The 22,313-nt window shown below is 54.7% G+C and overlaps 1 protein-coding gene across 1 annotated transcript in view; it reads right to left on the reverse strand.

Moving 5' to 3' along the window:
* Positions 1-22,313, reverse strand: part of LOC111157412 (cyclic nucleotide gated channel beta 1) — a 61,118-nt gene that overhangs the window by 30,397 nt on the left and 8,408 nt on the right. Inside the window, exons 11-17 of the mRNA XM_022518793.1 lie at positions 21,338-21,374; positions 15,716-15,878; positions 14,859-14,939; positions 9,352-9,439; positions 8,666-8,705; positions 3,281-3,440; positions 420-527 (exon numbers count right to left, since the gene is read on the reverse strand). Coding sequence (XP_022374501.1) covers positions 420-527; positions 3,281-3,440; positions 8,666-8,705; positions 9,352-9,439; positions 14,859-14,939; positions 15,716-15,878; positions 21,338-21,374 — 677 coding nt within the window. The remainder of the gene's footprint in view (positions 1-419; positions 528-3,280; positions 3,441-8,665; positions 8,706-9,351; positions 9,440-14,858; positions 14,940-15,715; positions 15,879-21,337; positions 21,375-22,313) is intronic.

Raw genomic sequence — 22,313 nt, forward strand, 5'->3', positions numbered from 1 at the left:
GACCTGAGCCGAAGGCAGAGGCTTTAACCCACTGAGCCACCCAGGTGCCCCGGGAATCTGTATTTTTAACAAGCTCCCTGGGTTTAGACCCCTGGAGATCCTTGTGGTCCTCGATCCCCCTGCTGACCTTCTCAGGGGTTTAGAGCCAGGACCCAACCTTGGCTGAGGGGCCGGGAGCCTCTCTCTCCTTTACAACAAAGCCTCTGTGCATTTTACAGACTGTACAGAACCCCTAGCCAGAAGCAGCCTGGACAGGAGACCCAGCTCTGTCTTACTGCTCAGAAGCCGTTGGCAAAGTGGTGGAAGGTTCTAGAAACATCCATACTCTCCCCCACCAACCCAACCCTCTCTCCTTGTCTGCTCATCCCCACCCAGACTTCCAACCACCCTCTGAAACCCTGGGGGTGGTCCCCACTCACTCAGTGCCCTGTGGGCTGGACGGGTCCAACCAGGCAACCATGGGTGATTCAGCTGGTGACAGTGCCTTGAGCTCTTCAACGTCATCATCTTGGGAGGGCAGCCTCTTCCTGCATGGACACAGACATGGAGGGGCCTTCAGCGAGGGCAGGAGACACAGGGGGAAGGGAGCCAATCTTGACCACTGCAGATCACCCAGGGCTGAACCCTGGGCAGGGGGGGAATGGGGCCAGGGGTGTTGGTGCCGCCAAAGGGTCCTCACTTGCCTTCATGGAGAAAAAAAGAGAGAGGGAAGGGACACAGTCGCCCTCTGGACCTCAGTCTCCACATCTGTTCAATGTCCTAGTGTAAAAGTAACAACATTGACTTGGTATCAGGCAAACTGGATTTTGCATCCCAGTCCTGCCTCCCACTCGTGTGTGACCTTGGCAAGTGACTTAAACTCTCTGAACCATCTCAGTTTCCCCATCTGTAAAATGGGACCAGATCTACTCAACTCAGTGAGATACTCAGGACTCAGTGGGGCCTCAGCTAAAATGTTCTTCTGCTTTCCCCTCCTAGCACACCCCTTCCAGGCTCCCTGTCTGAGGAAGGAAGAGCAAATCCTCCCCGGGGTCCCCTGTCATTCAGTCCACGTCTCCCACAGGGCTCTGCATCTGGAGCCATCGGAGTCCCGGCTGATGGTGTCTGGGTGTGAATTTACCTGTCACTCTGCCCATCCTCAACCATCTCGACTCAGGATCTCAGAGGCTTCTAGAGGGAACAGATGGAGGGATGTGCAGCCTTGCCTTTATTCCAGGAGGCTCTGAAACTATCCTATGGCCTTCTGCCAGCTCACCAAGAATGGCAACACTCACAGATTCACTTCCTTCACACTCTAGTTAAAATTCCCACCTGTGAACACCAAGGCCAGAATTTGCACAGGTGAGACCCAAACTCAGTCCTCTTGTGCCCGGCCTGGTGCCTTCTCCTGAGCCAGGAGGGCACATGCTGCCCGAGATGCCAAAGTGTGGAACTCCATCAGCAGCCAGGCTCCCACAGCCCTGCTTCACGTGCAGCCCTGAGCTGAGCACCTTGCACGAGTTAGCTCACTGAATTCTTCCAGCAATCTCATAACAGGTGGTGTGTCTATCCCCATCTTACAGTAGGAACATAGAGGACTAGGAGTGTTCACTGGCTTGCCTCAAGCCTCACATCGGTAAGTGGTAAGATGGGAGTCACCGCAAACCAAGGCTTTAAGCTATGAGGCAGGGTCCAGCCCATGTGCCCCTCCATCAGGGTCTGTGATTTCCATAGCTTTTTGGTGCCTGTCAGTTGCCCACAATGCTCATTCCACCCCTGACCATAGGCAGTCCCATAGGCTTCCCAAGTCAGGTATCAGAATTCTCCCCTCTCGGGGTCAAGCTCAGGCAAAGACTCAGGTAGAGGTTCCCCTGATTTCTCAAAGTCAGGTTCAACTTAGAGCTCTCTAGGACAGTCTTGTCCGTTTATTTAATTCCTTGTTCATTGTCTATCTCAGTCCCATCAGAACATCAGCTCTGGGACAGTAGGCCCCTGTCAGGCTTCTCCGTGATGCATCCCCCAGCACCCAGAGAGAGCCTGACACATAAAGATGTTCAATAAATGTTTATGAATGAATGAATGAGTGAATGAGTCAATGATAAGAACAAGAGAAGGCTCATAGGCCCATCCCATAAACAGAAGGCAGAGGGCTTAGATTCTATCCCCAAAGGAGCCTACTCCCCTCTCTGTGCCCAGATATCCACCGCCAACCTAGCCTATAAAAAGAAAACAGAGAGAGGTAGGCCAGATGTCTGTAACAATATTAGCTCTGTCTTTTTTTGTTTGTTTGTTTGTTTGTTTGTTTGTTTCTGCTGTGTTCTGCATAGTTCAATGAATGAAACAAAAGAATTAATGGGACAGTGAGTTGTGTTCCAAGGCTAGATGAGATTATGACTCTTTTCTTCACATTAAAATCAGAGAGCCCTCAGTTGGCCACATCTAGCTATCTCTGTTACAGCAGGCTTTTTACTTTGGCTGAGAGAGTCCTCAAGGACCCATGGACGGGAGCAATGATTAATCAAGAAAAAGGAAATATCTCCCAGTGCGGCCACCACAGGAGAAGCACTGGCAGCTCCCCTGCAGCTTAAATGCAGTCATTCGCAAAGCATTGAACTGCACTTCACAGTTTGCCTACAGCTGTATACAAGAACTCTCTGTTGCCTGGCTCAGGATGTTCAAAACCAACTCCAATCGTGCAACAAATTTCTATCAAGAAGCATAAAAATGTGCACAACCTTGACCAAGATTCCCACTTTTGAGAAAGGAGCCCAAGGACAGAAAGAAGCCCAAAGATGTCCAGAGCTTCACTATGGACGGTGTCCAACAAGAAGGGATTTGTGAAGTTCATTCTGGCACACAGAGCTGGAGGAAGGTCAGATGTGGTCTCTAATGAAATGTGATCCAAGTCACCCCTCCAGTGAAAACCACACAAAACCATGAGCCCATAGACAAGGTAGTGTAGTGGGACAAGGGATGCTTATTTTTCTAGTGTTTTTTGGTATCTCCATTCCCTTATTTGAAAGTAAAACAAGGGGGTGGAAATTAGCCTTGTCACATTTATTACCCACCTTCTATCTTACAGCTGACGGTACTTGGGACAGGACTTCCTTGGAGAACTCTTTATAGGGTCCTAAATCAGGGTTGTGGACCAGGAAGTGGGGCCATAGTCCCAGTTCTGACACCAAGTCACTGAGTGACCTTGGGCCAGCTGCATTCCCCACTCTGGCCTCAGTCTCTCCTTCTGCCAAATGGACAGAGGGCACGGTGCTGTGAGAAGCCCAAGAGAAGCATAAAAGCTGACCTTTCGGACCCTGCGGCAGATCCCGGGACCGCGAGGGTGTCGGATTTGGCAGGAGAAGGTGGTGGCAGCTCAGGTGTGGGTGGGTTCTCCACGATGAGGGGATGGTGGGCCGCGTCAGCATCTTCCACCTGCACTTCTGGGAGCTCCTTTGTAGCCGGCACTTGGAGAGAGGGAGGAGAGGACAGTCAGAGAGAGAGAAGCCAGGTCCCAAGGGCTTTGCTCTGTTCTGAATAAAGCCACAGAAAGCATGTTTGGAGGGGCCACCAAGAGCCTCCCCTCCCAGTGGGGCCCACCGGAGAGCTCCATGCAGGGGTGCAAGAATGCAGATCCCGGGGGCCTCTGAGGCCCTTGGCCACCCCAGACACCAGCCCAGGAGCTGCAGACGAAGCCATGACACCTTTGAGGCCACAGAAGCTCTGGAGCGTGGTCTGGAGTCCAGGTCTCCCAAGCTCTGGTTTCCCAGGGCCTAGGGAAGACTCAAGGACCTGGGGTTTGGCAGGAGTGGTGGGGGGGTGAGAGGGGCAGCACCCAGAGAGGGCAGGGGGAGGCTGAGAGAGTCCAAGTCTGAGGGCCTGGCCTAGCACAGCCTCAGTGCTTCCCCTCTCTGGGCCTCAGTTTCCCCATCCCAAAGTGGGAGTCACAAAGGCACACGGCCTCACATTCTTGAAGGGCCTCAAATGGAGACATTGGGCAGTTCCTCGCAATCAAGGATAACAGCCTGTCCTTGAAGTATGTGTCACCCTTGTTTGGGAATGTGTTTTGGTACCTCCTTGTTTCTGGACATGCCAGGACCCCCTGAAATTCATCAGCCCAACTCCTCTCCTGACCTCTGAGAGGCCTGGTGCCGGGTCCAGTGTGTTGGGTCCCGCGTCCCAGGACAGGGTCCTCCCTTGCAAGTCTGGGGTGGCCCTGCCTCAGTCTTTATCACCCACCCCAGGGACTGTGGGGACAGGCCTGCCTGAGGCAAAGCTCAGAGGACGCTCAGGGGCCGAGACAGGGCCCCCCTCTCTCAGCCATACCTGAGGCGGACCACTCTCTGAAAGCCGGGCCTATTGTACCCAGAACGAGGAGAGGGAGCATTCTGAAGCCCTTGGAGACTCGACTTTCTTTTTAAATGGCCGCCATGGGGAAAAGCCAGCACTTTGTGGAATGTGGCTTAGGAGGGAAGCTGAGCAAGACCTTTTGGCATTTGCTCTACTAAGCCTTAAGCCCTCAGAGGAAGAGGACGAGCAGGAATAGAGAAGTTTCTAAACGTTTAAGGAAGAGGTATTGCCAGACTAACAAGAGATTTCTCCAGGCTGTGGAAAGCAGGAGAGAGCGTAAGGCACGAGGGACCTCAACCAGCTTCCCGGACCGGGCTGGGGTGGGGGGACTGTCCAAAATGCTCAGCGCCCCACACTGCCCCCAGCATAGCCCCAGGAGCCTCCGTAAGGCCGTCCTGGGGAGCCTGGGAGGGGGCAGGTCCTCCCCAACCCCACCTCACCCTGAGCAAGACTCTGCAACCTCTGTCGCCCCCAGGAATGGAGGAAAACCCCTAAGCCCGGTGTTTCATGTTTATAGAACAAAAATCACATTATGAAAAATAGAATAACATGGCATGATGAAATTGGTTGAGAGAAGAGTCATATTTACTATAAAGCCCTTCCTACGTGCCTGCCATCCGTTTCACTAAACTCTTAGTGCTTTATATAGATTAATTCTTTCCCCTTTCCCGGCCCTTCTAGAAGAGCACTGTTATTGCGTCCCCATCTTGTGGGTAAACTGAAGCACAGAGCGGTGAAGGAACCGGCCGCAGAGCTAAGATTTGGACCCAGGCAGCCTGGCTCTAAAATTTATCCTCTTCCTTCATCCTGAGGCTAGTGACCCGCTCATGCAGAGGTCTCCATTTGGACAAAAGCTTGCTCCAGGCCAAGCAGCATCCTGGACACGGGGCTGCCTACAGGCTGCCATGCCGTACCCACAGCATCTCACACCATCGTGGGCCATACCACCATGGCTGCATCAGCCCATGGTCCCAACCCTGAAGTGGGACTGTTTCCTCAAGTGGGGAGGCTCCCAGGGACCAGGGAGGACACAAGGTGACTTTGGATGGCAAAGACACGACAAAGGAAACGTGGAATGAGAACATTCCTCCCATTTCAGTCCTCTCTAGCTTCTGAACGCACAGAGACAAAGTCTCAGCCCCGTGCCCCTCAGCCTTAACACCTTTGTGGCTAAGAGGGCAGGTCTCCCCTGGGAGCCTTCCGCAGGCCATCACCCTTTGCTGAAATTCTCCACATGACTTGGTTTTCAGTTCATTTGCGGTTATTTCTATTTATGCACTCTACTTATGGCAAGCAATGCTGGTTGCCCACTGGAATAGTATAGTAAAGGTTCCTGATTGAATAAACTTAATTAAATTTAAAAAATGATTTCACTGAAAGAAAAATGGCAAGCCAATCAAAGTAGAATTGGTACAGAATATAGCAAAAATTCAGAAGGGATCTGTGGGGGAGGTGGAAATTAGGGGACACTCAGGAGTGGGTGGATCTAGGGCTTGCCCAGAAGACCCCGCCTGGGGGCATCAACCCCTGTGGTGGGGCTGATCGCCCTCGTTCTGTGCCTATTGCAAGCCAGGGAGAGAAGACAGCAGTGGATCTCTACTCATGAAATGTTCCATGCTGCCTGTCTACTGACCTCACAGGCAACCTTGCACACTATCCCCCCAAAATAAACAAATGAAAAGGGAAAGAGGGCGGGTCTGGCTTAAGTTAAAGGAGAAAGTGATAGGGGTTAGTCCAGAAGCACCCTGCTGTCCCTGAGTCCTCTTGTCATCCCGAAGCAAGCAGCGGGAGCCCAAGGGCTACCAGGATCCAGACTTGCCCTCCTTCTTCACTGGCCCCTGAGGATGCCTCCCCTCCTAGTTGGCCTGCAGCCACCTGGGGTCCTCTCCGTTCCTAAAATGGGATTTGCTAGGGAGGGATATTGACAATCCTCAGAAAGTCCAAGTCCCAGAAAATCCTCAGGATCGGTAGGATTCTGTGTGAAATGGGTCCCCACATTCCACTTCTGCCTCATTGCCCTCAATTTATTCTCTTTCTCCACCCAGATCTCCTAGCCTAGCTATCTTAGTAATTTATTTAAACTAGAGTGTGATTGACTACCTATAAAAAATGATGATCTGCAGAATGCAATGTTTAACCCAAAGAAATTAATTGCTAATTATGGGATTTTAGTACAGAGATAAGTGGACTAATACCCCTTAAGTCACCACGAAGCAAGATAAAGGCATTGATCAACAGAGGAAGAGGAGGTGGTTTTCTAGTTCAACTGCTAATCCCATCCCTAGACCATGGCACCCATGCAGGGAACAGCCCAAGCCATGCAGGAGCCCACAGCACACGTGCGAGCATGCTGGGTACACGAGATCACACTACCTAGGCGATGGACGGAATTCCTGGTCTCCTTGGCGAAGTTGGAGTTGGACAAGGCCGTCCTCCGGTAGATGAGGATGGGGATGCGGGTGATTGAGGGGCGGTAGCTGGGCACATTGGGGAGGTGCTCTGCCAGGATTGGGGGAGCAAGCCCTGGGGCCACCTGGCCGGGCGGCTGGTCCTGGACCAGGCGACTCAGCTCCACGTCCTGGCCTGGCTGAGCCATGGTGCTGGGGCCAGTGGGGCTCAGGCAGGTGTGGGACCCTGGGGACTGCAACCAGGAACACAGGGTTGGGGGAGGCGGGGGGGGGGGCCTCCTCCCCACCAGCGCCAACGTGGACCCGCCCCGTGCCCGCCTGTGCTTGTAGCAGCTGCCCCTAACAGCTGCCCCTAACGCCCGAGCACCGTTTGTGTCCCTGGAGTGAACATTGAATGCGTCACCAAGTCACGCTGACTGGTCTACTCGCCAGCTCCAAGGGACAGCACTGGACTCCCCTCCTTCTTCTCTGTTAACCAACCACATGTAGCATTTTCCACCTCAGACAGAAAAAGTTAGAATCAGGGACGCCTGGGTGGCTCAGTCATTAAGCGCCTGCCTTCAGCTCAGGTCATGATCTGGGATCAAGTCCAGCATGGGGATCCCTGATCAATGGGGAGTCTGCGTCTCCCTCTACCTGCCTCTCCCCCTGCTTGTGCACTCTCTCTCTCTCTCTGACAAATAAATGAATAAAATCGTAAAAAAAAAAAAAAAAAAAAAAAAAAAAAGAAGGTGCTTTTCAAAGATCAGGTGGGGAGCAAACTTGGGACACCTGGGGTCAGGACACCTGCGTCTAGTCCCATGTCATTTGCCGGCTGGCTGGTCCCCATTATGGCCTCCTGCCTCGGTGCCACACAGCTTTGGGTACCTTCGACACACTGTCCCCCTGCCACTCTGACCAACTGCCTTATGAGGCAGGTACTACTATTGCCCTGTCTTTCTCGATTTGGGAGCCACAATTAAGAGAGGTCACACAGCCTGGCTCCAGGTCCCACAGCAGGCGGAGGGAGGAGCCCAGAGTGAAGTGCAGTTCTGTGGCCTTGAGTGCTCAGCCACTTCCTGCCCACTCAGAACCTTAGTTTTCTCATCTGTGAAATGGTCTGTCTGCCTCCCAGGGTGGCTTGAGAAGCATGGAGTCTCACAAGGCCAGGGCTCCATGTCCGTCTGTCTGGGGCTCCCCAGCCTGGCTCCCTGAGACTGCCACACCAAGACTGGAGTTCTCAGATTCAGGAGTGGGAGTGGCAAATAAGAGCAAAGTGCATGTGCTGGGTTCAGCCTGGGGATCTGCCCAGGAAGGAAAAGCTCATCAAGACACGGGGTTCACAGGGCGCCTGGGTGGCTCAGTGGGTTAAAGCCTCTGCCTTCAGCTCAAGTCATGATCCCAGGGTCCTGGGATCGAGTCCCGCGTAGGGCTCTCTGCTCCTCAGGGAGCCTGCTTCCCCTCCTCTCTCTCTGCCTGCCTCTCTGCCTACTTGTGGTCTCTGTCTGTCAAATAAATAAATAAAAATCTTAAAAAAAAAAAAAAAAAGACACGGGGTCCAGGACGGGCCCTTTGCAAGCTTGGGTCCTGATTTTCACTCAGAGATGCTCCGTTTCATCCAAACCCTCTCTAGATGGTAGCCCAGAGAGCTGCGTTCCCAGCGAGTGCGGGTGGGGGGCAGGAAGGGCTGACTGGGAGTGGGGTTTCCACGGGCCTGCTGGCGTCCCGAGAGCCTCCCGCAATTCCCCTGGGGCCTTTGAAATACATCACCAAGCTCTGATAATGTGGCCCCAAGACACAGAGGATGGGTTTTGCCTGAGGATGAGACAGGTGCAGGGGTGTAGGGACAGTAGAGATGGGGGTGGTGAGTGCCCTTGTCCCCAGGCTGCCCCCAGCCTGAAAGTATCATCTGTCAAAGCGCTGTGCCCCACCCCCCACCCCCAGCACACCCCTACCTTCTGGACTGACAGTCACGGCCTCTTCCTTTGGCAGCTCCTGCGGACAGGAAAGTGGAAACAAAAGCTGGACCATCAAGGCCCCTCCTCGCCCCAGGCCAGCCCAGATCCTGTTGGGAGATCTGTCTTCAAGAGGTCACCTGGGCCCCTATTCAACTCCTTGCTCTGCCGGATTGGTCAGGCCCTGCCCCTCCAGCTGCTGGATCACCAGGAGATGGCCCCCACCATGTAGAGGGGAGGGCACCCAGAAGCCCTGGGCTCCCGCACCTGGACTTGGCGGGGGGTGTTCCCATGCAGCTCTGTGCATGTGGGGACCAAGCAGCCGCCACAGCACCCCTCCACCTGGGCACTGCCCTTCACAGTGGACGACTCTGTGGGACTCCATGGGGAGGGGTTTTCAGCCCCATTTTATAGGCCCACAGTGGGGAGGTGATGTGTCCAGGGTCACACAGCCATGTGAGGACTGGCCTAAGGACCAGCTGCTCCCTACCCATGGCCGTGTCACCCCAGGCCCTCCCTGACCCCATCTGACCCCTGGTATAAGCCAGGCCCTGCAGTACCCACCACCCTGCTCCCCTTTGTCCAGGGGGCATCTCACCAGCTGAAAATCCCTCTGTAAACAAAGTAGACAAAGCCCAGCCAGGCCCCAGAAGTAGTTGGGTACCAGGCTTGGTGCTGCTCTGTACCTGCTGCGAGGCCTTCTGGGGCTGGGTCCCGTCTACTCCACTTGGATCCTCACCAGCCTGCGCCTCCAGACAGCTATCCAGCAGGACACTGTGACCCCAAGGGGGAGGAGGAAAGGGCTAGTGTTAGGGGGGTTAGACATTTCCTGAGCCCTGCCTAATGGCAGCCAGACCCTCTGTTGGGAGCTAGTGCACAAAGATGGCCAAGAATAGGTCCTCACCCTCATGAGGCTCCCCAAATGGGACAGGCAGACCCCCACTGTGCCTAGGAAGGAAGCCTGCCCAGAGGAGGTGGCCTCTGGGCTGGACCTCAGGGACAATGAGTTTACAGTGAGGAATAGGCGAGGAAGGGTATCCAGGAACGGGGAACAGCATGTGCAAAGAAAAGCATGGTGGATGGCTTGAGGGATTGTCCTCTGCGGGGTGGGAACAAACCGTATTGAACAGTGTTCAAAATGTACTCCCAGCATCTCCCCTCTGCGAGCCTCTAGGCGACGCTGGTGATGCAGGTCGGGCGGGGAGTACAAGAAAAGTGAGGCCCAGAGAGGTGATCTGAGCTGGCCAAAGTCACACAGCAGATTGACACCACACAGATCTGAGTCGGGAACCCCACTTGGCTTGGAAGATCTGATTTTTGAGAAGAGCCTGAACTCCACCTTTAAAGGTGGAATCTCCAATCTTTAGATGCTAGAAATTAATCCAAGTTAATAGACTCCTAGCAATATGTAGATAAACAAAAGAGCCCATCTACAGGTTAAACTGGGCCCTTCGAAGCCTGTGTGTGGCCTGTGGGTTAAAATGGTGACTCAGATCCAGGGGCCAATGGGACTTCCATAATTAGAACTGCATCCTGGTTCCTGGTGGCCCGCCATGCCCCACAGACCTCTGTCAGCTCATGGAAGGCGGTCTGCTGTGTCCACCGTCCAGAAAACCCAGATTCACCATCTCCTACCCAGAGCTCCAACCTTCAGCCCTCCCAAGGTGGGTGAGGAGGTGGGGACAGAATGGCAGCCCCAGTCAGTTTGGAGCTAGAGGCCTGGGAGAGGGACTCAGTCAGTGATCACACGGTCACAGTGGCCCCCATCCTCACCCAGACCACCCTGAGAGCCCGGGGCTGTGACTGGTCCCATTCCAGCTCAGCGATTGAAGGCACAGATGGTCCATCCACAGTCACACGGCTGGCACAAGGCAAGCCTAGATGAAACATGGGCATGTACGCAATGCTTGGCTGTCTGCCTCTGAGGGTCTACACGGCCCCACGGGACAGAGGAGTGAGGCAAGTGTCCTGAGGATCCCGGCACTCAGTTCTCTTCATTTCCCTTCATCGATACGTAGCTATTTTCCATGTAACGGGCCTCAGCTGTCAGGGTCATACTCCCCACCCTGCCCAGGAAGAAACAGATTTTCTTCAAGAGATTCAAGACTCAAAAGCAAGGGCACATGATGACTCTGCCTGAGCAGTTTAGCCTTCTTGGGTCCCCTCGTCCTTAAAAATAAAAATTATGTTTTGTGACTGCATTTATATAAGATTCAATACTATATATAACTTCTTCCATTGAAAAGTTCATTTTCGGGTCTGACGTTAAAAGAAATTAAAATGTGCTTGAAGGCCCCTAGACGTGAGATGGGAACCATGCCCTTCCCGGTTCTCAAAGCACAAAGGCCAAGGACATGAACATCCACAGCCTGGGGTCTTGCTCATCCTAGAATGAGGCCAGGAAATCCCTGAATGGTCCTGAGCACAACACGGGGAAGCCCTCGGGCTGCCCCTGTTTGCCCATCTGTCAAATCGGCAGGACTGCTCAGCCTGTCCAGCCTGACTTCTCTGAGGGAGATCAAAAGGGCCAGTGAGAATCTCATGAAAAAGTAAAAAAAGACATCCCATGTCTGGTGTCATTCTTGATCCTCCATCTCTCAACACTGATAAGCAACTCTCCTCTCATGCGGCATCAAGTGTTGGTTTTGCTCCCAGCTCTGTGCTCGCTGGCAGCACACCCTGGACGTGGAGGGGACCGTGGCCGAGCCCCAGTTCTTTCGTCTGTGAAGCAGGATGAATATTCAGTGCCCAGAGTCTGGCATGGACACCAAGCATTACACAAATGGCCACCGTTGTCATGATCGTTCTCGTCATTATTATTATTAATAGTAAAGGAGGCAGCATCTGTGGGATTAGGAATCGCCCACGTGGATTGGGAAACATTTAACAAGCCCTACCGTGGCCCTGTCAGCACCACCAGGGGCTGCCTGGGGAGCTATGTACCCAATGTCATGTTACCCCTGGTCAGCAATGTGCCCAAGGCCCCCTCTTGCCTGGCCCAGAAGCCACAGAGAACCCACTTCTAGAAACCTCCCCAATCCCAGGGCAGGATCAGAAAGACTGGCTGAGCTGGGCACCCCCGGACGACCCCCGCAGCCGGCCATCTGAGTTAAAGGTGCAGGGAGTAGCCAAGAGTTGACTATCTGCTCCTTGTCCCCCAGGTCACCTAGCAGGTGACAGCCCAAAGCAAGGGTCTTCGGCACACTCCTCACCAGGCACCCCAACCCTGATAGAAAGAAGGGGAGCCCTTAGGAAGAAGGAGCCACCTACTTGGGTCTCGCCGTCTTTGCCAACAAGAACGCCCATGATGCAGGAGGTCAGCTGGGGGCGATGACATACATCCCAAGCCCCTGGTCGGGGGCACACAGGGAGATAACTGGGAGAGCCCCAGCCCAGCCCCAAGCCTGCCAGGCCAGCTCTGGAGCCAGTGTGGCTTGGGTCGCTGATGAGCCACTGATCCTTCCTGCTTCTAATCAAATTGAGGGGATGTGCCGGGAACTCTGCAGAAACGCCCCCAGGGAGGCCAGGTGGGGACCGAAAGGCTGCGGTTGCTAGGAAAAGCTGAGCTGTTGCTGGCAGAAACCAGGTCGCTAGGCGACCGTCTGCCTGTTACCAGGGCCCGTGCACGTCATCAGTAACCCCTGTGCCTCCACGAAGCCGGCCCAGAGCATCCTCCCTCAGCCAGGGACAGCCCAGTCCCTCCGCTCGTGCCCCACGCCCTCTGGCCCTCGCCCGGACATCACTCACTCTCCCAACTGGTGCCCTTGTCCCAACCTAGGGGCCCAGGGCCCAAAAGTTCCCGGAGTTGGAAACTTTGGATAGAAATTTGTGTGGATACTTGCGTGTCTGGAGCATTTGTGGGTAGCTACATATATGTGCTTGTGTGCAAGAGCATGCGTGCAGGGCATAGGGTGGCCACGTGCGAGTGTGTAGCAGTGTGCCTGCGTGTGCAAGTGTGGGTTGTGTGTGCAGGCTATGTGTGGGTGTAACTGTGTGCATACCTGCACACAACCCAGCGTGTCGGTTTGTGTGTATTTGTGTGTACATAGAGTGCAGATATGTGTGTGTGCCCATGTATACTGTGCACTGAGAACACATGTGTGTTTGCTACATGTGCGTGTGTGTGAGCACACTGACTTGCTGGCCTCTGAGGCGGAAAGCAGATGGCAGATGCGGCTGCACTAACATGGCTGGGCTGCACCTAAGTCTTCATCCAGGAGATCGGGTGTCACCTGTCAGGGAGGGCAGCCTGGCTCCAGGGGACCCAGAGGACAAAAATCGGACTGTGTCACAGAAACCATAGGGAAACATGCTTATTTTTGTGGAGGAAATAATTTCATAAGTCAGAGGTGTATAAGGATGGGATGGACAGTCCTCAAGAGGTTGTGAGCTCCCTATCATTGGAGGCAAGCAAGTAGGTGTGTAGCCTCCAGCCAAGGATGAAAAAATTATATGTGAACTAGGGATAGGTGGACTAAAACCAGAAGCCACTGAGCAGGCCTCCAGTCCGGAAGTCCTGTGTTGGTTTCACAGTGCAACGATTTCCTGCCTGGGACTGGAAGGGACCCTCAGTGGGGATGAGAACATCAACGACATTTGATGGGGCGCCCACTGCAGGCCAGGCCCTAATATGCCTGCTACACAGTTGGCCCTGTCACCACTCTGCTGGGGCTGTGTGTGGCTCCATTCTGCGGATGCAGAGGCAGATGCTCTGTGCGGTGTGAACTTGCCCAGATCACTCTGCCAGGAGGAGCAGAGCCCATGTCTCAGGGCAGGGAGGAAGGGTGTGGGCCAGGGGACACCATAGAGGGCCCAGTGACAGGGACAGGGAATAATGCAAGGGACAGGTTAAATCCGTCTGGACTGCCCCATGATAACAGCCTCCACACGGCTCTCCCTGCCTCAGCCTCTCCACAGTGCAGCTGCCAGATCACGCCACTCCCCTGCTCACAAGCCTTCAGTGGCTCCCCATTGTTCCTGGGAGAGCAAGTCCAAGGCCTTCACAACTGGGTCCCCTGCCTCTGAAGCACCATCTCCCCCCCCACCCATGTCCCCCAGCTATACTGTCACTGTCCCCAGACATGTGGGCTGTTTTTGAGGCTCTCTTCGAAACCCCCAGGTTCTATGCTCTTCTCGTCTCCCACTCCCCTCTTTGGTACCTTTGGGCCTCTCCTCTCTCCACGCCGGCTCCCCCAGCATCTCCTCCAGCCCCGCGGTTTCCAGTTCCGTCTATGCAGCCAGACTCCTGACTTTACATCTCCAACCTCTCACCCCCAACCCCACCCTCAGGTCCAGCTGTCTGCTCTCCATCTCCCCATCTGTCCCCTTTCCATCTGTCTTTCTGTCCAACACACATTGGGAAAAATCTTCTCCATCTTAGTGGTCTTTTTGTATTATTATTGAAATATGTTTGATACAGAACATTATATAAATTTTAGATGAGCAGCACGTTGATCTGGCGCGTTTGTAGATTATAATGTGATTGCCACCGTGATGACAATTAGCACCTCTACTGGGTGATATAATGATCATTTCTTTTTAGTTGTTGGAACAATTAAGATCTAGTCTCTCAGCAGGTTTGATGAATAAACTTTAAGTGGTTTCTGATCGCCATTCTTGAAGCATTATTACGACTGATTTTTCTGTGTGTTCAGGTGTAATCTTTATGGATGAGAGCAGAGAATCAACCATTCCAGGAGGACAGAATCCAGGGTAGCCTTCGCGGGGTCAGAGGCATCCATGGTACCATTGTGGGCAGGGTGGAGGGGGACGCAGCCCAATGCTTTGGTTCTATGACAGGGGCTGTGAGCCCGTTGCATGGGCCCCTTCCCTCCTCCATCTATGCATTCAGCCAACACTCATTTGGCACCAAGGATCTAGGGACATGGGAGTGAGCACAACAGACAAAATCCCCCACCCCCAGGGAGGCTGCATTCTAGTGTGTGTGTGTGTGGTGGGTGTGGGTATAGGTGTGTGGGAGGCTGTGAAGTGGTGGGCCATAGGAATTCCAGGTCATTGTGAGCACAGTGGGAGACCCCAGCTTCCCCAGCCTCTCTGGTCAGTGCCCAGCAGCACACAGCATAGAACAAACGGAGGTGCTCCCCCCCGCCCCAAGCAGAAGCCCCACTACCCCCACTGTAACCCTCCCTGGGTCACCCTTGCGGAGAAGACGAAGAACACACAAGCGCCTTACTCCAGCTCCTCCTCCTCTTCTTCCTCTTCCTCTCCATCCTCCTCCTCATCTTCTCTTTCCTCTTGAATCTGGGGCAGCTCCCTGAGTTGAGGTCAGAAGTAGGAAGTGAGGCCACCTGTAGCTCCCCCCATCTCACTCCTGTCTCCATTTTCAGGAAGATGTCCTGCGACCCCTGAGACCAGAGCTGAACTTCTCAACCAAGACTTGATCTGAGGAACCCCACCTGAGCAGCCTCTTCATGATACGAGGGACCTGACCCAGCCCCTACTGTCCTAGTGTCATCCCTAGATCAGCCCCTGAGCCTCTCTGAGCCTCAGTTTCCCCATCTTTACAATGTAGGTCATGGGCCCGAGGACCTGAGACCTCCCAGCTCTAGAGGCTATCACCAAGATCGCTGGTGGGAACAAAGATCATGCTGTCCCTATGGAGGGCAAGTGGCAATCATTACCATGGTCACACGTTCCCATGCCCCATGACCCCAGAGCCCCCCTTCCAGAAATTTGTCCTGGACACCTACTCATGTGCCTGTGTAAGGACAGCTGTGCCAGAGTGTTTGTTGCACAATTATTTATAATAACACAATTTCAGAATCATAAATGTCTGTGGTGGGCAGATTAGTCCAATTACGGCACATTCACACGGTGGAATATTAAGCAGTTGTAAAAACAACCGTGGGTGATCTTTCTGGGCATGGGAGGTAGAAAGACCAGAACGAACAGAGCAAGGTGCAGCAAGGAGGAGTGGAAGCAGGTTCGGTTCCTGTTCTGTAAGCCCCTTGGTACCTCTGGGATTCCCTACCACATGCCTGTTATCTTCCCAAACAATCACTTTTTTCCAGGGCTTTTTCCGGCTCCCACCTGGGCATCTCCTCCACGGCTTCGTTCTCCTCTTCATCAACTGGAACCACCTCTGAGCCCTGCAGGTCAGTGCCGCCGTCCTGACATTCGTGCTCCTCCCAGTGAGGGTCAACCTCTTCTAGGAGGAGATCGGGCTCCTCTTGGCCTCCAGGGAGAATGCAGACTGCAGGGGACACAGGGTGGGGGGGGGAGAGTGGGCTTGGGCCTCTGAGTCCCAGGGGCCACATGGGGGGGCCTCGGCCATCACCCACCGTGAGCCAGCTCTCAGGCAAGCAGCAGGAACAGCACCATTAAGCGGGGAACCTCAGCAACCAGATCAGTGCTAAGGTGCCGGGCTGAAGCTCGTGATCATTCACACTGTCTCCTGCCAGTCGTCTTCCCCCTCCTTTTCCTCTTGAGATAGAGCTTCGATTACAGTTAGCCTGTGTGTCCCCTTGGGCCTCCTTCTTGGAAGTTTGTGCAAAAGCAGAACCATGGCCTCACAGGTGATATGAAAGTTCCAGGCTGCAAGGCACAGTGGCCTGGACTGTCCCGAAGGATGCAGAGAGAGCTTGCCCCCTGCCTGTTCTCTAGATGCCGCCCACTGGTGACAGCATACTCATGCTCCTAACCTCAGCATCGGCTTCCAGAAGTCTTTCCCTTCTGGGCCTAGAGGCTCCAGCTTCCAAGGGGATTGACTTTCTGGTAGTGAAGGTCCCATCTTCAGATTGGAATTGGTCATTTTCACTGTTTCTTCATGTACCCGGGTCTCTGACAATGCAAACGGTGTGGGGCTGTGAGCCTGGCAGAAGTGGGCATAGGGTAGTCTCATCAGGAACCTAAGCCCAACAAGCAAGAGAAAGGGTGGGGGGAAGAGGGGAGATTGCCTGGATGCCAGGTGTTCCCAAAAACTCCAGGTCTTGGCTGGTTCTTGAACCAAGCATGAAATTATGAACAGTGACTTTAAATGGAAGTTGGTCTCGCATCTTATCCTGTGGCTGGAAATTATGGCTCACAGTGTAGAAGAAAAATAATATAATACCAGCTACATTTACTGAGCACTTACTATGTGCCTGTAGTGATACACACAGATTAACTCAATGAGTCCTCACACCAACCTTTTGAGGTGGGAATAATTGTTACTCCCCATTTTTTCCCTCTTTTATATTATTCCCCATTTTACAGATGAGCAAACTGAGACCCAGATTAAAACCTTCCTTTACAGGGTGCTTCCCATGTGCCTGGCACAGGGCTGTCTGTTTTCTGAGAGCTGCCCCTTCTGCTTCTGCCTCTAGCTCTCAAGTACAGACATTATCCTGCCTCACAGAGGAAGGATCATCCTGCCCTCCAAGGAAGTTTCCCCCGCCCCACCAGCATGCATCCTGAACTAGCCAGCCTTTTCCACGCCGGTCCTGGCTCCTCCGGCCCTACAAACACCCCTGGGGTCTGACCAGGGAGGGTCTTCCAAGCATGGCCCAAGTCCAGTGGTGGAACACATCATACACGTCATTCTAAAACACTGTCGTCATGGGGCAGCATCTCTACCCTGAGCAGCCACTTGGGGTGCAAGGCCCCACCTGACACAGCCGGGGACACCCAGGGGACAGGACAACCTCTGGCCCATGGGCTCATTAGCTTTCACCCCCTCTGCATGGGGAGAACAGGACTCTCGCCATTTTATAAACCACAGAGCCAGCTCAGAGAACCTGAGCAACTTGGCCAAGGCCCCACAGGATGTCAGAGGCATTGCCAGGTCTCCTGACTCCCGATTCCCTGGGGTGCTATCCCAGGAGATAAACATGCCCCGGGAGTGTCTCCCTGGCATGGGGGGCCTCGCCATAACAGGCACTGGATGAGCCCATATTTGGTGTTTTGAAGAGTTGGTGTGATCTTTGTTGACAGCCTTGCTTTCTTTTTCAACCCTTTCTATTCAGGAGCTCTTTAGTGAGTAAGCATTTTACAAGCTTTTCCTCCTTCCATGTCTGTGCCAGGCCTGTGAGCCATGCCCTATACTGTCCCCATATTATAGCCAAAGACTCTGTGGCTCTGAGAAGAGGACCATGACCAAGGCACTGGGCAGGCGGGCCAGGCACAGGGTACTCTGCCACACTGACCCAGAGCCGGGGTTCCGAGACCCTCTCTGTAGGCATCCAATTCACAGCTCTCCTAGCTTTTCCAGGGCCCCACCCCGGGGTCACAGATAAGGCCACTGAGGCACTGTGGGTGCTCAAGCTCCCACGGAAAGCCCTGCTCCATCTGGGGCTGAAACTTTGCCCCTGGGGTGCCTCACTGGCACACCAACTCCTGGCCAGCATCATCCCTGCCAGGCTCAGATGTCCCTCAGGGCATCTGAATGGGGTTCTGAGTCCAGCAGTGAAGTCCTCAGGTGCATCTGGGGACAGAGCTCCTGTTTCCAGGACCAGCAAACAGGGAGGGTGGGGGCATGGATTCCAGGCCAAGGCCCCCAATAGACCCTGAGTTGCTGGCAAAGCCTGAGCCCTGGCTCATTCTCTCCAGCAGGCCGGGGTCCTCAATGCTTCGGGTGTGGCCCAAAATTCAGGAGCCTTTGCTTCTTCGACCTCCAGTGCTTGCTCAGCTTCAGAGTAGTCTTTGTGAAGTCACTCCCCTGCTCAATCACCTTCAATGGCTCCCCATTGCCTACAGTCTAGTCCCCTAAAATCAGGCCCCATCTTTTCTAGTTTCACCTTCCGAACTAAGAACTCAGGATTCACGGAAGCACCCACCTCTCTCCCTCTCCCACCTCCAGGCCTTTGCTCACTTTATTCCCTCTCCCGCATTGCCCTCCCCTTGCCTCAGGGTTGGGACGTGAGGGGTCTCCAAGGCCAAGGCCTGGGGGACAGTGTATGTGGGTGAGGGGGAACGTGTTCCCGGTCTTTGGGAGGCAGCTGCTACTCAGACTGTCCTCACAAGCACAGTGCAGGTCCATTACAGCCAGACAGTCCCCATTTTCGAGAAGCCAGACTTTCCTCTGCAACGCCACCTCCCTTTTAGATGCTGGCAACTAATTCTAATATTGACAACCATTCCATGCCCCAAACACAGACATCTGTGAACCAGTTGGGGCCCAAAGCAACTGACTTGGGATCCCCGGCAAACTCCTCCTTCCTGCTCCCCCGACACCATAGGCCACGTGAACCCACCCATCTTCCGAACCTGAGCGCTCGTATTAGGTTCACCTGAAGCAAGGACATCATGCAGTCATAGTTTTGATGTGCCAATGTATGCTTTTTAATGTCAGTGAAGGCATGTGTCACTGTCCACTGGGGGACCCCAACTCTTTGAGGGAGAGAACACAGCCAAACCTAAGGGGATCCTCTTCTGGGAAAAACTGTGTCCCATGGGGGCACCAGCTGGGGGCCCGGCGCCACGCTGAAGGCTGTGCAGGGGACCCCTCAAAGAGAGTCCTGCACGGCCTTTCCCACAGCCTTCTGGTGGGAGGTCCTCCTGCTTTCTAGCCAGCCGCCCTTGGCCGCCCTTCTCCTTGCTTCTGTGGAAAGGGGCCGGCCTTAATCTCAGAGAGGTGGCTCTGGGACTGGCTGCCCTCGCCCTGCCTGGGAATGTGGGGAGCGGCAGGGGGGTGTCACTGTTCAAGTAGGGTGCAGGGTTGACAGCCACCTCTTCCCCTCCCCTGCAGGTCTTCGGCGCACCCTTCTTTCCTTCCATCCATCCGCTTGTCCATCCGCGCGCTCCCAGGACCCCTTCTGTCTTGTTTCAGAGGCCCCCCGCTGCTGCTACGCCTGAAACAAGACAGAAGGGGTGGGTGGCTGGGTGGGCAGGCGGAGGGAATGAACGAGCAGGTACGGGAGCGAGTGAATGGGCAGAGAGGCTGGGGCAGAGCCAGCGGCGGGGAGGACACTCATCCCCCAGTCTGTTGGGCTCACCTCATAGCGTGGGTTAAACAGTGCCCCCACCCCGCCCCGAAAACATATACTCAGTCCTAATCCCTGTAACCTGTGAAGGTGAGCTCGTTTAGAAACAGGGTCTTTGCAGACATCATCAGTTAAGGATCTCAAGATGAGTTCAGCCCAGATTTCAGATGGGCCTTACATCCCTGACTGGGGCCTTTCCAAGAGAAAGGAGAAGAGACTGGACAGACACAGAGGAAAAGGCAGGAAATCTACAGGACCCTGAGCATTGCCAGCAGCCACCAGAAGCCAGGGGAGAGGCATGGGATGCTTTCTCCCCAGGGCAGAGGGAGGAACCAACCCTGCCAACACTCTGAATTCGGGCCTCGGGATCCTGGGCAGACAGAAAATGCATTTCTGCCATCTGAAGGCCCCAGTTTGTGGTCCTTTGCTTGGGCAGCCCTAGGGAGCTCATACACCCGCTTCCTGGCCCTGGGGTCCCCGTGCCCACCCATGCCCCACATACTCTGGGCTCGCGGGGAGGCCCCGTCCACAGCTGGCTGAGTGCCCTTCCTCCTTCCAGGGGAGCAGAGAGGGGGAGAAGAGGGGCCAGGACCTCCATCTTCAGAGCTCTCTGGGGTCTCTGCTCCAGGCAAGGTTTTCTGTTCCTTTAGCCTCGACAACCACTACCAGGCCACGTGGATGCTAGTCACCACTCCGTGACAACCTGCTCTCCGACCTCAGGCACATCCCTGGGCCTCTGCCGGCCCCAACAGGCATATGGGGCTCACTATTTTCTGCAGGATATCCATGAGACCAGGCAAGCCCTGCACTGAGGCCTGCCCCTCACAACATCTTTAGCATCATCCAAATCCCATTTCTTCCTGTGGTTCCTAGGCCAGACCCCAGCTCAGCAGTCGCTGGCCCATCTGTACTCCAGGCTGTGGGGCCCTCCTCACCCTCAGCAGGCTGGTAAAGACCACCATCAGCCTAGTGAAGCTGGAGTGGACAGCCGGAGGACACCCAAGGCCTGTGCTCCAAGGGCCTTGTCCAGGGTGTAGCAGTGCCTCTACCCACAGGTCCTGAATTCTGCTTTGCTCACCTCTAGACTGTATCCCAGGCCTGGCAAAGGGCAGGCCTTCCATGGCCTTTGTGAATAAATACAGGCCCCATGGGCCACATGCTCTTCCTGAGGCCATGAAATGAAGGAAGGACAGAGTTTGGATCCTAGCCTTCCCCTCCTGGCCTCCATCCATCCCCCGATACAAGTGCAGGTCTGGGATAAAGGGCAGCACGCAGCTCCCCACCCCACCCATAGATGAAGGGAACCCTCCTGGCTCAAGAGAGCTGGAGTTTACAGGACCTAGCTTCCCCAGGGAAACTCCATGCCTCCCCCCTCTACCCTCACCCGGGGACTCTGCTCAGCCCCACCCATTGGCCCCGGGAAGCAGTGGGGGGCTTTCTCTGGGTGTTCCCAGAGGAAGGGGGTCCATCCAACTTGGCCTCAGAACAGTTTTCTCTGCATAGAAACTGGAAGGCAAGCCAGGTCCCCCAGCATGTCTCTCCCCAGCCCCGCAGAGGGGTCTCCAGCCACAGTCTGGCGCTGGGCCAGGCTGACCTGAGGGAAGGTCTGCAGGGCAAGGGCTCTCTCAGCTCCAGGTCAGGGGCCTTGAAACCCCAAAGCAAGTCTAGGCCTGGCCAGCTACCAGCCCACTGTGCACTCAGACCGAGATACCCTCCAGGGACGCCCATTAGGACCCACTAAGGTGTCACTTACTTGGCTGCATGTCACATGTCCCAGGGGCATCAGGCTCCTGCATGGGGAGAAAGGGGGGAAATGTCATGTCTCCTCAGCAGCCTCCCTGCCCCCAACACCCCTCCCAGCACAGACAGAAGCAAGAGGGTTTTCCTTATCCCCTACCAGGACACCCACAGAAGGTCCAGTTCCTCCCAGCCCCTTTCTTGCCTGCTTCTCCCCTCCTGCCTCTGCGCTTGCTCCCTGCTCCAGGCTCTCCCCTCCCCGGATCACCTCTTGGTCCCCCCCACCCAGCTCCTCTGCTAGGGCTGGGCCCCCTGCCTGAAATGCCTGATTACATTCTGCTCTCTGTGTGGGGAAAACCTCCTCCCAGCCTTCCCTGGGGAGCTGTCTCAAAGCTCTGTCTACAGGAGAGGCCTCTCCCCACCAGCACCCCACCTTCCCCTGCCCCAGCCCCATCCTCAGGGGCCCCTGCTCTCTGTGAGGGCATCTTCCTGGACACAGTGTTCTGACTACCAGGACCCTTTTTTTCTTTTGGAAACCTCCAAAGCTGTGTCTCCTTTGCGCCCCCCCCCCCCCCCCCCCCCCCCCCCCCGAGAGGCCACATGGACATAGAGCCTGAGGGCTCGGCCTATAGGGAAGGGGGCCCTGAGGCCAGGACTGGGACCCAGGACTCCCACCCCCCAGTTTCAGGTGCTGCTCTCAAGATACACAATTGTCCCCAAGGGAGAAGGGCCAGGTGCCAGGTTCTTTTTAATTATTTTTTAAAGATTTTATTTATTTATGGGGCGCCTGGGTGGCTCAGTGGGTTAAAGCCTCTGCTTTCGGCTCGGGTCATGGTCCCAGGGTTCTGGGATCGAGTCCCGCATCGGGCTCTCTGCTCGGCAGGGAGCCTGCTTCCCTCCCTCTCTCTCTGCCTGCCTCTGTGCCTACTTGTGATCTCTGTCAAATATATAAATAAAATCTTAAAAAAAAAAAAGATTTTATTTATTTATCT

The sequence above is a fragment of the Enhydra lutris genome, unplaced genomic scaffold (assembly GCF_002288905.1).
Source record: "Enhydra lutris kenyoni isolate GAN:26980312 unplaced genomic scaffold, ASM228890v2 scaffoldscaffold54, whole genome shotgun sequence".
Classification (NCBI taxonomy): domain Eukaryota; kingdom Metazoa; phylum Chordata; class Mammalia; order Carnivora; family Mustelidae; genus Enhydra; species Enhydra lutris.